The following is a 16,500-nucleotide window of genomic DNA, read 5'->3' on the forward strand; positions in this document are numbered from 1 at the left end:
CCGATTTTTCTAATTTGACTGGGCTAGTTCTTTAATTTATAACGCTGTCAAAAAAATATACCGTGCCATCAGCATTTTTAGCCGTATCTTCCTCCACGCTGTCGTGAAAATATCGGTTTCATATTGACGACGGCGGCGAATTTAAATTAAAAACATTTTTTTCCACGGAAAAGATGGGGGAAAACGAAAGTGTCGACGTGGCAATTACAAGGGGAAAATGTATTTTCTTCGGCTGCTGTCACCGCTTGTTCCGCGTTACAGATTCGTTATAAAGAAAGAGAAAATAAAAAAAGGTGAAAATCAACGATGGGGATGCAAACGAAGTGTATGACAAGCCATCTGATTTGATTCCTGATTGTTAGAATTTGATGAGATTTCAATTCTGCAAATGGTAGAGGAACAAAAATATAGTTTGTAATTTAAAAAAAAAATGTTTCTTCTTCTTTTACTTATTTGAGATCTTTCGATCTGTTAATTTTCAAGTTGCCTCGGTAGTTCTTGGGAGATGGTCTGCCAACTGTCTTTCCATCTTTTTCGAGGTCTTCCTGGCTGTCTCTTACCCATGGGTTTCCCTTCAATATCTATGCGTGCTAGCCTGTTTTCTTCCATGCGTTTTACGTGTGCGAACCATTGTCTTTTTCTTCGCCTACCCCATCTCACTACGTCCTGTATTCCACATTGTTGTCTGATATTTGTGTTTCTAATTCTGTCTCTTCTAGTCTTCCCCATTATGGTTCTTAGGTTCTTCATTTCGGCGATTCTTAACATGCTTTTGGTCTTGTTTGTTTCCTATCGGATTTAGTTTTTTATTCTCGGACCCTAAAAATACGAAACTCTTGTTTAAAACCAAACAAGGTCTAATAAACAAAATAAACCTACCTCGAATTACTTCCGAGGGCTCAATAATAAACAAAGCAACTGTCCTTTCTTCCATGTAACATTCTGGAGGAGAACACCAATGTGCCAGCAAAATACAAATACGAGTTAAGGTGGGTCAATTCAAAACTCTACTTTAAAAATATTCAATAATAATAACAAATCTAAAAAAGATAATAACTCATCTTTACCTGTAGCTTCGAAATGGCAGCCGATTCAAATTATACAGCAATATTTAAATTACCATTTCTAAAAGCAGAGTGACCAGAAGTGAGGTTAAAGCGCAGAGAGGCGCCTTGAAACGATCTTGACAGCCCACCACAGAACAGTGAAACAATAACAGGGTTGCTGACTAGAGAACGTAAAAATTACGCCAGGCGCGTCAAGTAAATTATCAGGCCTCAGCGATACGGAATCCGGTGATGATACGCCAGACATCATATATCATATATAAAAAAGACATGTAACGAACTAAAAACGTTACATGGCTTCTCAGATCTTTCTGCCGATCATGGTAGTGCGACATAGTGGATCATGGTAGTGCGACATCTATTTCTAGGTATCTGAACTGTGATACTTGCTCAATAATTTTGTTTTCTACTACCAGTTTGCATCTTACCGGCTCTTTAGAGAAAGTTAAGCATTTAGATTTTTTTTCTGTGGAGATAATCATATTTAATTCTCGGCTTACTCGATAGAATTTATGAGCTGTCTCTGCATAATCGTCCGCTGTCTCAGCGTAATACACCATGCTAACTCTGTTGTGTCCCTTTCGATAACCAATATTCATCGAGGTCACCTTTTCTATAATGATGTCCATTAAAAGATTGAATAAGAAGGGACTAAGGCTGTCTAATTCTTCCTGGTGTTAGATTATTACCTGCTTTCACTTGAGTTGTGTTATCGATATTTAGCTTTCTGATAATTTTCACAATATTATCAGGCACTTTTTTCTCTTTCAGTATGTTTATAATGTCAGATAGACGTACTTTATCGAATGCTTTAGTTAAATCGATTAAACAGATATAGGCTGGTGTATTAACCTCTATTGCTTTTTTCTTTAAGTTGTTTAATGATAAATACAGCGTCTGTAGTTGATCGATTTCGTATAAAACCTTGTGGTTCGTCCCTAATCGTAATTTGTTTCTCGAGTTTTCCTTTCAAAATATTAGTGAAGAGTTTCATGGTTGTATTTAGGAGTGTTACGCTCAGAGATATGTTTTTTAATTTGAACATTTAAGGGTCTAGATGTTTCACCAATATAAAATTTATCGTATTCAGATGGTATTTTGTATATTACATTTTTAGTTTGTTGGTTTGTATTCATTGGTTTAGTATGTGATAAAATGGATCTAAGTGTATTTTCTGTTTTGAAATATGTTCGTATGTTATATTGTTTTCCTATCCTTCTTATTTTTTTCCGAAACGCCTCGTATGTATGGAATTGTAAGTTGTATATATTGTTTGTATTCTGTCTATGATTTGGGGTTTGTATTTCGTTTAATGTTTTGTCAATAAAAGATGGTAGATAGTCGTTTTTATTGGTGTATTTTTTATCTGGTTTGTATCTCTGTTTAGTGAATTGTCGTCTGAACATATTTTTTTTTGCCCTAAAATAATATGTTCCTAATATGTATATTTTATGAGTTTTATGTTTTAAGTACGCCACTGTCGAGCCTCTACGAACTCCAGCAAATGCTCGAGTAGAACTTTAAATCAAAATTAACCCTCCCGTTGCCAAATCTATATTAAATTTGCATTTTAGTTGATTAGAGGTAGATTTCAAACCGCTCGTATCTTTCCAGACATATTGCTAAACGAGCGTAAAGTTAAAGGTAGTATAAACGGGATCGGTATTGTTTGTAATTGGATCGATATCAGCTTTCGAACAACTCTAAAATACGTCATTATTATGTCTACTCCGCTTGTTATTTCTCATGACGAAGCTCAGACATACAAAAAAGATCAAATATTAACCTTTACCCGTGTTTACCTTTAAAAAAATGTTTTTAGTAAGCGAATTTTATGTTAAAAAAAATATAATGAAACTTCTTGTCTAAGATTCTTTTGTATAACTTATCCGGTAATATCACATTCAATCTTATAGGAGAAATCATTCGTACATTAATATATTTTCTATGTCTTCTGCTTTTATGTCACTTATACCTTTACCCGATAGAATATTAGATTTTTCTGAATTTTCTGATTCGATTTTGCCTAGAGCTGAAAAGTAACTTTTCATCTTATAAAGCCCTATCGCTATTCAACGTGAATTCTAATAAAATCCTGCATTTTAAAATGGCACAATATACAGGTCGATTCAGTTTAAATAAAATAAAAAGTATAATAATTCTACTCCCCTCAATACCGTAAAAAAAGACATTTACCTCAGATATTTACTTTAGACAGTAGATGGAATTTCATTGTATTCTTCAATAAAACCTGCATCTGAGTTGGACGTTTAAGATAAATAATAAAATTAATTTAAAACAGAATATTCATAAATATTCAAAGTAACAAAAAAGAAACATATTTACTGAAATATTTAAATTATATTTAATGTTAAAGTTTAATTTCAAGCTTATTAATTGTCATTTCTTTGAAGTTCTTGGTAAATATTGAATTTTCCATTGAAATTAAACAAAAACTGTGCAACGGGTATTATTAAATTTTCCCTAAATTGTATAAAACTCAGAATATAATAACATTAGAAATGCTTCATTAACTTTATAAATGGTAATAATTTTAGTAAATAAAATTTACATTTTTAAATCAACATAAGCCAAAATACAGGAATAGAAAAACTGTATATACTAGTCTCTATTGCTGGAGATTTAACAAAAACAAATGAAATAAAATACAGAAAATTGTATTCAGTATCAAAAATTTTATCACATATTTTTAGATTTTTTTTGTTCAAAAATTATTTATAAAACCTAGACAAAAATTAATATTCTATGTATTATTAATTTTTCAATTAATTTAATGTTTCTAAGTTACATTTAAATGCAATTTATATGATCATTTTTTCCATAGCAAAAGATTAAGTAGATTAAATGATACTATAACAGCGAGGATAGGTTAAAAACTTTATTTCTTCTCGCACGTTTTTTAATTGCTTCCATTTTTAAACATTTTTGTATTCCTTTTCATAAGTTATTCAGGATTTAAATGGAAGTAGTTTGGATATGGCGTTTGTCGCCTTAGCCTGAATATCTGTTGGTAATTTACTTATTTCGTTTTGAGCCATTTCTGGCTCCAATTCAATCAGCAATCGACACGAAAGAGAATTAAAAAATATTGACTCAAAACTGACAACTAAAGAGACAGCTTGATTCATTTGCCAAATAACGTAGAAACCAACGCCAACCCAGCACAATATTTTATCTACTCGTAATAAATTCCTTGAAATAATAATTTCTGAATATTTTTTAAAACGTAACTCACTATGGAAAAAAATATTGTTTTATATACACGACGATAAAATTGCATTATCGCCTTCCGAAATTAATTCACTCGCGATTTCATCGCTCGCGAATTAACCTTTTCGATCGACGATAAAATACCATTTTATCGTCTTGTATAAAAAATAACTATTATATGATGCTCAGTCATTTAAAAAAAAGTTACCCTTTCTATCCCCTTATAAAGTATTTACGTGGATACTTCCAAAAAACCTTTTTAAATCACTTTTTCTGGAACGATACATCTTTTTTATATATATCACCTAAAGGCATACCTTTCCCTTTTTTAAATTTTAAATCTGTTACATAATGTATTAGAACATGATGAGCCTTTTTTCTACACCCAAAAAATAAATTATGTTGTAAAGGTAAAAAAAATAAATTATAATTCAGAAACTAAATTTTGTGTAAACAGGATTTTTGCTTAAAGGCGGCTACCGACGGCATGGCAAGCCTTGGCCAGTGTCCGTTCGTTTCATCATTGGCGCATCGTGTGTATGCAAAACATATGGCAAAGCAAAGGCAAGGTTGGCGCTGGCCAGGGTTTGCCTATGAAGCGGTATTTTCAACACACATCAAATGGACTTGTTGAAACTCGCCAGTGGGCTTGATCGCCGTACACACGACATAGGTTAATCCAAGGGAGCTTGAGTTTAAATGACAGTAAAATTCTAATTCGTTTGAATATTTCTTTTTGTCAACTGGTGCAATGAAACCATTATGGAATTCCTTTATTTATCGCTTAAGGATCCGCAACATGTTAACCATAAAAACAGAAATTTGGTGTCCGATGCATGGGCTGCAATTGCCGATGAAATGTCCGTTCCATGTACAGTCGAAGTTCATCATCGGAGTCGAACTCCATTTCTTGTGTTATTTGTACCCTTGTACAACGTTCGCCTTCACTTGCCTCGAAAAGACTAGCAAAGATAAAACATGTAGTGTGAACGATCGTCGGTGCGCGAATATCAAGCAAAGACCAACGCTTCTACAAACGTTTGCTGAAACGCTGGCCATGGCTTGCCATGCCGTCTGTAGCCGGCTTAAAAATTAGTGAACATTGTATGGTATAGTCTGTGAAACGAATAACTTTGAATTTGACAGTTCCCGCGGGCTTTTATAGTGTTAATTTTATTAGGTTAGCAACTTGCGGCCATTCTGACGCAATGCCGTCTCTAATAGAACAGCCTCGAAGCGAGATTTATGACGTCACGCTAGTTAAATACTACGGATTAATAAATATGTTGTAGAATACATGGAAAACATAATAATTCCTCGTATTTTTGGTTTGTATTTTTTAAAAATGATATAGTTTACATGAAATATACATAATATACAGTTAATAAATACAATATATATACCTATTTATAGTAATAAATAACTTTCGCAAATAAACTATGAACCATACAAATGCAGCAAATGTTTTACAATATACAAATAATGAATAGGTACATAAGATAATGGGTAAAATGTAAAATATATTTTAAATTTTGGGGTTTGAAAAGCGATCTAATTTAACAAACAACATTCAATATCTACTACTTACTATGGCTGAAATCGTATTCCATAGTCAATGTAGATAGTTTTAGTGTTAAGAATAATAATTTAAAAAAATACGAGAGGTCATCTTTTGACAAGTTTATATTAGTTTATTAATTGCAGTAAACATTATGTGGTGTGAATATTTTATATGTAATTTTTTGGATTATATTCGACACTATTTTTTTCATATGACACAACACTGATGAAGGCTATGATGCTAGCCGAAACGTTTTTTTTAACCAAAAAAAAAATAATGAAAAAACAAATGAAAACTTAATCAGCGTTTTTCCCGAACCTAAATCCCAAGAAAATAAAAAATTTTAGAATAATTTTACATATAAAATGACAGCGATCTTTATTTTATAGCCATCGCTGCAGCCTTTTTTCCATGATATTGTATTATTTGCAAATATAATTTTTCGAACATTGATACTTGCAAAATATACATATACATTTTGTGAATGCAAATAATAATACATCACTATTAGTAGATATTGAATGTTTTTTGTTAAATTATATCGATTTTCAAACCCCAAAGTTTAAAATATATTTTACATTTTACCCATTATCTGATGTATCAATTCATTATTTGTATATTGTAAAACATTTGCTGCATTTGTATGGTTCATAATTTATTTGCCAAAGTTATTTATTACTATAAATAGGTATATATATTGTATTTATTAACTGTATATTATGTATATTTCATGTAAACTATATCGTTTTTAAAATACAAACCAAAAATACGAGGAATTATTATGTTTTCCATGTATTCTACAACATATTTATTAATCCGTAATATCTAACTAGCGTGACGTCATAAATCTCGCTCCGAGGCTGTTCTATTAGAGACGGCATTGGTCTGATATTTAGAAATGTCAAAAGCTGATGACATTTTACTTTTGACAATTGTGTTGATTTTTGTAAGAAGAGGAAGAACTGTCACTTGTTTTATTATTTTCCTTTTCTATTTCACGAAAATAAAAAGAGTTACCTATCTGATTCGTTCAGGCACTCAATTTAAAGAATATCAGTAACTTTTTTGACAGAGGAATTTTATATTTACCATGTTGGTAAAAAATAACGGTCAAAATTCAAAGTTATTCATTTTATAGACTATATCATAATAAAGTTGATAACTTGGTTGAACAATATTTTATATAGGTAATTTATCAAACTACGTTAATTAAAATAAACGTTTATTTTTAAAAACTGACAATGAATAATGTCTTAAAACTCAAAATGATGTAAGTACCCTAGATCATATATATTTACGTGGATAAGTAAATCACTATGGAAACTGTCGCCAACATATCAACGACTTCCATTTATCTTCTTTTTTTGTTGCACACGCGGTGCTTTTACTCTGTCTATCCTTATCGAGGACCTATCGTCGGCACGTCAAATTTGAACATTAATTTTAAAAATTTAATTTGTAAAATGCTTATATTTGAACAATGAATTTTACTGTCACAAAAATTAAATTATATAAAAAATACATTTAGCCACTCCGTACGAATATCAATATTCTAAGGCACTCTAACCAGAAAGTATGCATACCCAATTCATTTCACCAATATAACATCAGTCTTTCCTCGCAAATTGACATTTAACTCCTCCCCACTCCTCGAGCTCATCGTCTATCTTCGGGGACTTTTGACAAATATAAGCCCAAGTCTAGAGGAATCGTTTAAAACCATTTTCAAAACTGTGCGAATTTTTTCCACCGATGGGCCTTTTTTAACTAATTTGACGGGGGTAAACATCAATTTTAATAATCTGTAACCAAGGAACTTAATAAGAATCGTATAGACGTTAAAATAACCCCTTTACGTTTTGGGACCAAATTAAAATTTGGTCCCAAAAAGTTATACCGGGGAGACTAAATTAATATTATACATTGGTCACTTTTAAAAGCATGTTACTCTATTATTTTAAATGAAGCGTCCAGTGTGGTATTCCAATATTCAATGGTGAATTTATGTCTCTTCATATACTAAGGGCTGGCAAAGGTTAGTCTTGGGTCGAGATTTCCGTATGTAAGAAGAGTACAATGCGTTTATAATGTACTGAACAAAGAGAGGACAGTAAACACGTTGCCAAACGTATGAAATAAACCGAGAAACTGTGCACATCTCTAAGAGACGTGGAAGGGGATATATTAGATTTGTTGCAGTTGACCGGTCGACCCAATCAATACCTCTGTTAAAGTTGTAGGGAAAGGTGTACGTCATGCGTTAAGCTTCACGATTTAATTACGTCGCGTGATAATTTGTTTATTTATTATCATGTAGTTGTAATTTTTCCATTAGCTTGAATCTTTTTAAGTGCAAGCTAGAAACACTTGCATTTTTGGTAAAAATAAGTGGAATTGAGTGGGTATTCGATAGTGGTCGCGCTATTATAACTCTGAATTCAAAAATCGAAAAAATCTCGAAATCTATTAGAAATAATAGATTGTAGTTTTTTCAAGAACTTTGTTAATATCTCTGCTGTATTTTCTTTGTAGACAGTATGTGAAAATCTTTATCAATAAAAAAAGTACACGATTGCTGAAAATTGCTCGTTACGTTTTCTCGTTATAAAAAAATGACACCCTAACGATATCCTTATAATTCCATTTCAGATGCTCAGAAACATGTCTAATGATTTTATCTAGTTATCTCTTCAAAAAAAAAGTCTTTTAAAAATAAGCGGTTTGCGATCGTGATTTTACTTTACCTGATAGGGAACGGCGTACCGGCAACGCGGCAACAGCACACCGTCGCATTTCTCTCACTCTGACTTAATAAGATCCCTATGCGATTTACTTCCACACATGTAAATTCCGACCCAAAAGTAACAGTTGCCAGCACGGTATATAGAAATCTACCGGGTGTCCCAACAAGTGATACATATCAAAATTGTGTTTTTGTAAGGGATAGTTTTCGAATTTATGTTTCTTAATGAAAAGATCTTTTGAATAGAGATTCATTTTATGCAGTGGACAAGAAGGAAATCATTTTGAACATTTGATTTCTTCTAGCAAATTTTTGTCAATTATACGTTTACATATCGAGTTCCAATTCTGTAATAAACTATGTTTCGAACGTTAAGCTTATATTACCGTTAAATATTATACTCTGCCTTTCAGTTTTCTATTTTTTTCCTTATTAATTGAAAGAAAAATTTATGTCTCGGTGTCTACTATTTGGAAAAAATTTCTCGTCTCGTATATTTGTAGGAAATTGATTTCTCTACAAAAAATGTCTCTTACATTTTTTTTGTAAACGTCACCGTTCGAAAGTTATTAAAGGTTGAAGTTTGATAAGGCAGTTTTCTTTTTTTTATTAATATTATAACTGATTAATAAAAAATCAATATGATACGCGCAATTCACCGTTTTGTAGGAAATTCACTGCTCTTCAAAAATTGTTTCTTATGATTAGTCGATTAAATTAACCGTTTAAAAGATATTCATCATCACACTTCAATGCGCAATAATTTTAACAGTTTTAATTAATAATAATTAGTAATTAAACGAAAACCCCTAAAAAACACACAAAAATGGGACACCCTGTACTTTCTTTATTAAAATTATTGAGCAAAAATGCTCTGTTTCTTTTTTGTACCTAAGTTAAAATTAATCTAGTCTATAGTTCAGAAAATATTATAATTAAAATCAAAAGAAAACAAATTGGATTCGCTTTTTCTTCAACGCTTTCATCTTATACGCCATCGCTAATTTTCTTTCTTGCTGATAATAAACTGAGACTGATTTATGTAGACGTTTTCTCTCATTTTTCCTCTTTCAGCCTGTTCATTTTTCCGAAGGCAGGGCCGGACATAAAATATTTGCTGGGTTTTATACGAACGCAGCTCTCCACAACAACAACAATAGCTCTGGTTTTTGGTCCCAAGGTAAGTACCATACCGTCGATAAAAAAATCGGCGTCAAAGACGGCTGCGGAATGACAATCGATAATAATTTTGGCGAGGTCAGTCCCTATATAGATGTCATATACTTGACCCGTACTCTTGTTTATTTTTTAATAACGCTTACCGTCAGTTGGCCTTAAGGTTGTATTTTATTTTTCTACTCAGTAAAAATGATTTTTAATCTTTCTATAATTAGTGCTAATTTTGACAAGTTTTATGTTAATTTTTAGTAAATGACAGCCGTATGATGTCTAAAGATTGCTCTCGCCAAAATTATTATCTCGATTGTCACTCCCCAGCCATCTTCGACGCCGATTTTTTTTCGATCATACTGTATTTTATATATAGGAAAATTAATAAAAGTTGACGTGAACGTCATCAAAATATTTGACGTCGTAATGATGCCACGCCTACTTTTTTTATCGCGATTTTTTATACGTATAGTTAATTATCATAACTTAAAAGTTTATGATTGCCATTTCTTTTTTAATTTTGATCTATGGCTTAAAATGACATTCTAACTAACTAACAATAATAAATGTTCTTACATTTTCTTTTGAATATCTGTATAACTTAGATAGGAAAATATGTATTTTAGCTAAACGATTAGACTTTTACAAATTGTAAGTTTTGTGTTCGTTGAAGGACTATTAGAGCTACAATTTAAAAATATGTTTAAAATATAGAGAGTGTCCCAAATAAATAAATCATGTCAAAGTTGAATTTTTTTAAATGGTACACCCTGTATATTATTACATTTTTAGTTTCTACGATTAAAATAAAGGTAAATTTGATTAAGGTTTATCACACTTAAACCATACCGTTTTTGAAATATTTTCAATTTAGTGAAATTGCAGTAAAAATTTTAAAGCTTTATTTCTCCAAGGGTATCAATGTTTTTATTACTAAATATTTACTGAGGTTTATTTATTAATCAGTTATTGTGTTGCAATAATAGAAATAATACTACCTCATACAGAGTGTTTAAAAAATTATTTTAAATAATTTCTAGCTATAAACTGCAATAACTTGTTTAATTTAAACGGAACACCCTGTGTATTTTAGGAGAATCACATGTGCAATTAAATTGTCTATCAAATTGTATTTTAGTATTTTTCACCTATCCCTTCAAGTTTTCCTAGAAACTGCATTTTCTTATAATTTAGACCTCATTTATTAATATACCCATGGAATATTGACATTTTAGGTTGTTTTTATAGCAACAAATGTACAAAATGTACAGGTGCTAAAAGCGATAATATTACTAGCCCATTTTTTATACAAAAAGAAAACTATTTAAATCTTTATAAAAGAGTATATAATTAATTAAATATACCGCCATTATTTCCAACCAAATAAATTAATTACATCCTTAATTGTATTAGTTAATAAATTATTCGAAATAAATGAAGATTTTTACATTTTACCGCACTGTCTAATACACAAAATATACAAAAATATAAATACAAAATTATAGAATACTGGAATCATATTAATTGGTCCTCATTAACAAATATTTAAACAGATTTTTTTCTAATGTTTTAATGAAATAAACGAATTATATCGACAATATTAGTATCTGTACTCTTTAAAAATTTGGCACATCTTTAAAAATAATCTAAAATGTCAGTATTCCATGGGTATATTGATAAATGAGTTCTAAATTACAAGAAAATGCATTTTCTACGAAAACTTGAAGAGATAGGTAAAAAATGGTATAATACAATTTGATAGACAATTAAATTGTGCATCTGATTCTCGTAAATATACAGGGTGTTCCATTTAAATTAAACAAGTTATTACCGTTTGAAGCTAGTAATTTTTTAGACACTCTGTATAAGGTAGTATAATTTTTATTATTGCCACACAAAATTTAGTAAATAGAAGAATTTCAGTACAATATTTGGTTTTAAAAACTTAAATACGCCTAGAGAAATAAAGCATTAAAATTTATTACTGTATTTTAACAAAAACCTAAATATTTCAAAAACGGTAAGATTAAAATGCGATAAACCTTAATCAAATTTACCTTTATTTTAGTTGGAGAAACTAAAAATGTAATAATATACAGGGTATTCCTTTTAAAAATATATAACTTTGATATTTTTTATTTATTTGGGACACTCTTGTAAATCTTGTCTGTATATTGTAAAAATATTTTTAAATTGTAGCTCTAATAGTCCCTCAACGAACCAAAATCTTACAATTTGCAAAAATCTAACCGCTTAGCTGCAATACTCCGTGTCGTATGTGGTGAACAACCCTTTATAGAAATGTGATTTTCGTTAGGTCATTCGAGTTTTGAAGGGCCAAGGTGACCAATGGGACAACAGGGCAAGGTCTAGAGGAGTCACAGCATCGTTTTCCTTGAACGGTATTGGTTTGGTACCAGAAGAAGCTCCAGAAGATTTGTACCAAGAAAACGAGGAGTTAAAAGTAATACTTAAAATCATTATCACTCACAATCCGTTTAATTTGTAGTGCGATTTTGATTCTGCAGTATATTTAAATTAACAAAAATAATTATAATTATTATCTACAGAGCAACCAACAATGATTGAAAAATAGTTAGTTATACTTTGTTAGAGCATTTTTGTACTTAGTGACTGGCAAATTGTTTCTTTTTTGGGCTTTTCAAGCTCTTTGTAGGGTTCCGTACCCATAGGGTAAAAACGGGAACCCTATTACTAAGACTTCGGTATCCGTTCGTCCGGCTGTCACAAAGGTCTATCTTATGAACTGTTATAGCTAGACAGTTGCCGCTATAAGAACAAATACTAAAAACAGAATTAAATAAATGTTTATAAATAAAAAAGTACTTTCACTAAACATTATCTTTTAAGTAAGAATTTTACATAGAAGTCCTCGGTGGCCGCGTGGTTTAAAGCGTTAGGACTTTACGCTGCTATGACGTTGGAGCCGTAGTAAGGCAGGTTCGAATCCTAGTCAAGGCGACTTTGTTTTTTTTTAATTTTTACATATTTATTTTTACTTTTTACATATTTGTTATTGATTAATACAATTTTTAGTAATGTGTTTCTTCATTTTTTTTTTAAATTACTTATACGAGCATTCAAAATTTCAGCTAAATCGGAAAAAATGTTTATAATAATATAGTTTCTCATGTTGTATAGATAATGAATGGTACGGAACCCTTCGTGCACGAGTCCGACTCGCACTTGACCAATTTTTTGATCCTAATCTCGCAAACGTCATTTCATTTAACATCACACAACGAGGCAAATTTACCACTCTATGTATGTATAATACTGGATATATTTTAGGAAGAAATCCAAAAACTGGCGGCCCAGATCGAGTTCATGAAGATCGTTCACATGGAAATGAACAATCGTCACATCAAGCCGAAAGCCGGGGGGTATTTCACCTCCCTGAACGCTCCCATGGTGGTGCACAGCCCCCTGACCAAGCAGGGCTTGCTCAACAAACCTCCCGAGGAGCTGTGACAAACGGAACAGGCTCCTGCCAACGTTAGTAGCAGGAGACGCAGCTGTAAGGAGTGGCTGAGATTGGAGTTTGTACTGAAGCAAACAGGGGAGTCTGTAGTGGTTGTATAACTGACTCTACGAAGTAATATGGATTTTTTTTGTTGTCTGTAGGCGAGTAGTTTACTTCATTTAGAATAGCTTGTTTCATCTCAGTACTTCAAAGTTTTATGAGGCGGTGTCGTTGATTTTTTCAGTTATGGCTCTGATATTCAAAATTAAAAAACACGTAACTTTTTTATCAACAGCTATAGGGTTGGTGCATTCTCCGCCGGTGTCTGCCACCATCGGAGAATATCGTAAAAAACTAGCATATACAAATACACGGGTTTAAATAGCAAGTATACGAAAAATGTATTATTTAATTATCATAAAATTGTTAATTGTATAATTTCTGAAAATTCTAAAAATAAAAATAAAAACGTAAATAAACTCACCGGCCACTAAAAACTAATCCCAATTTCAAAGTTATATTTCTCGCGAACCACTCATTAGATTTTGATGATTTTTTTTTATATTATAAACTAAATTCTTCTTAATGGATGCTGTATCAGAAATTTTTATTCCGAATTTATTTTGAGCATATACAGAGCACAACAATAAGACGAAGTTTTTTGCCCGAACTTTGTAACACCCTGTAGGATGCAGCAGCTATAGTAGCTATTATTAAATCAAATCACGTTGTAGCCTCATCTTTTGTGAGCATTTTGCTTTTTTAATCATGACATTATCTCTGTTTTTATTGGAAATAGGCTGCTTTAATTCGTCTCGGAAAAATGCTTCGCAGGCAGAAAGTTTTACGTATAAATAATCAAGGCGACTTAAGCTTGATTTTCATGCATCCGTTGTCCGATTGGACACGATGATACGATATTAATTTTATTGGTTGAATGTAAACACTTCGATTGGTTAACCGTTTCTAACCAATTGAAGTCTTTAAAGTCAACCAATAAAATTAATATCGGACCATCGTATCAACGGATAACGGACGCATGAAAATCAAGCTCTAGGCGAAAACGGATTTATGAGTATTTGCAATATGACAACAACGGTTGTCAAATTAAAAAATGCCATTAGCTGTGACGGATGTGGTTCGTATTGTGGCTTTAATTGAGGATGGCCGAAGTCAACGTTATGTGTCCGATACCCTGGGTCTATGTACCTCGAACAACAGTCCAGGATGCCTGGAATATGAAAACGGGAAATTTTACCAGGCTAGTGGGTTCCGGAACACAAATACAATTGAAGACCGCTTTATTGTCCTGAATACTTTACGAAATCGTAGAATTACAGCGTTTCAGAATCAACATCTGCTACAAGCCGTGCGTAGAACTCAAGTCAGTTAGAGAACAATCCGACGAAGACTAAAAGAAAACAGCTTGTCTGCAAGGAGGCCTGCCACAGAACCCAGCTACTTCTTCAGTTTTCGCGTTTACATGTGAATTGGGATATTGAGCAATGGATTAAAGTTCTTTTCAAGGATGAATCGCGGTTTTGCCTGCGAAGCATCTTTCTGAGACGTTCGTTTTAAAGCAGCGTATCTCCAATACAAACAGAGATAATGTCGTGATTAAAAAAACAAAACGCTCACAAAAGATGAGGCTACAATGTGATTTGATTTAACAATAGCTACCACAGCTGCTGTACCCTGCAGAGTGTTACAAAGTTCGGGAAAAAACTTCGTCTTATTGTTGTGCCCTGTATATGCTCAAAAAAGTTTCGGAATAGAAATTTCTGACGTAGCATCCGTTAAGAAGGAATTAATTTACAATTTAAAAAAAAATCATCAAAATCTAATGAGTGGTTCGCGAGAAATCCAACTTTGAAATTGGGACTAGTTTTTAGTGGCCGTTTTTTTTGCCGGTGAGTGTATTTTGATATCTTCAGAAGGTCTAACTTGTATTATAATTTATTATTCCAGTTAAAAAAACTTTTTTTAGATGAGTTAAACTACGGTAGCGAGCATAGTTTTAATCACTGGTTTTGCTAGTGGGGCATAATTGGGGCATATTTTGGCTATGACGAAATTTTTTAAAGGTAAATAATTTTAAAAGATGTTCATAAAACCTTTATTCACTAATTGATTAAAAAAAAAGTATACCTACCATTAATATTGCAAATCATATTTTATCCTTAATTTTTTGATTATGTAACGAGCACTTTGTTTACTCACTTGTTTCGTCGAACTGCTTGAATCTATTTTTGCTATTGATCAAATCGGTGTGAGAAATTAGGAAGCTATAAAATGTTGTTTCGGGAGAGTTGAATATCGGGGAAAGTTGAGTTATTGAATGTTATTGCACCCAACAACGCCTTAATTACGCTCTCCTTTAAGGGCCGGCTACACGTACAAGCTTTACCACGAGCTTACCTGCGCAAACCTGTTTGTATCGGGAACTCGCTGTGCGGCCTGCGTAAACGTCGCGCTGCTAAAGATTTTAGTTTGCGCAAACCAGTTTGTGCGAGTTCAAGGTACAGTTTTGTGACTTTGTGGATTTTGTGTTATTAGTTACCAACTCTTAGAAAATATCTGATATTCGTACTTATTCCAATAAGGAGTTTATGACAAGTTTTATTGAAATATATTCATCGTTGCCGTGTCTATGGAAGATAAAATTGAAAGATTATTCAGATAGAAACAGAAAAAATGACGTGTACAAGAAAATGGTTTTCTATTTAAGTCAGTTTTTATTCCACTTCGATCTATACCGTTTATTTTGCTGTTTTTTCTTTAACAATAAGCAATAAAAAACAATAATTCGTCACTTGACATTTCCACGAACGGAATGTACGCTCTTGCTTGCATCGTGTGGACACCGCACAGTGTTCCTTCTAGTTTGCGCAAACTATAACGTGCAGGCAAGTCGCTGTCGTGTAGCCGCCGCTTTACGCGTTAACATTTTTTTGGCTATTTTATTAACATTTGAAATTGTCACAACACGACGCCTAGTTCGAATTCTTTTTCACTTATTTTTTACCAGGGGCGTAGATAGGTGTATGCTATGGGGGTGGTACTATGATTAAGTCGCAAAAAAAATCACCTTCGGAATTTTTTTGTCGAATTAAAACGATGGCGATTTTTTTGTCTTCAAAAAGATATAAAAACATAACACAAAAATTAAAATATAGATTTGTAAATAACAAACAAAAATGAAACAACGACGTTTATTAGTTAATTTTCTATAAACTATAAATAA

General features: G+C 32.0%; 1 protein-coding gene across 4 annotated transcripts in view; it reads left to right on the plus strand.

Annotated features, from left to right (window-relative positions):
* The window catches only part of LOC115885079 (probable G-protein coupled receptor CG31760), a 204,491-nt gene extending 190,913 nt beyond the window's left edge, over positions 1–13,578 (plus strand). For all 4 annotated transcript variants that reach the window (XM_030903849.1, XM_030903847.1, XM_030903848.1 and 1 more), the window contains 3 exons: positions 9,677–9,782; positions 12,090–12,236; positions 13,085–13,578. In XM_030903849.1, coding sequence (XP_030759709.1) covers positions 9,677–9,782; positions 12,090–12,236; positions 13,085–13,264 — 433 coding nt within the window. In that variant the 3' untranslated portion in view covers positions 13,265–13,578. The remainder of the gene's footprint in view (positions 1–9,676; positions 9,783–12,089; positions 12,237–13,084) is intronic.
* Positions 13,579–16,500: the final 2,922 nt, after the last annotated feature.

The sequence above is a fragment of the Sitophilus oryzae genome, unplaced genomic scaffold (assembly GCF_002938485.1).
Source record: "Sitophilus oryzae breed Bouriz unplaced genomic scaffold, Soryzae_2.0 scaffold_360_pilon_pilon, whole genome shotgun sequence".
Classification (NCBI taxonomy): Eukaryota; Metazoa; Arthropoda; class Insecta; order Coleoptera; family Curculionidae; genus Sitophilus; species Sitophilus oryzae.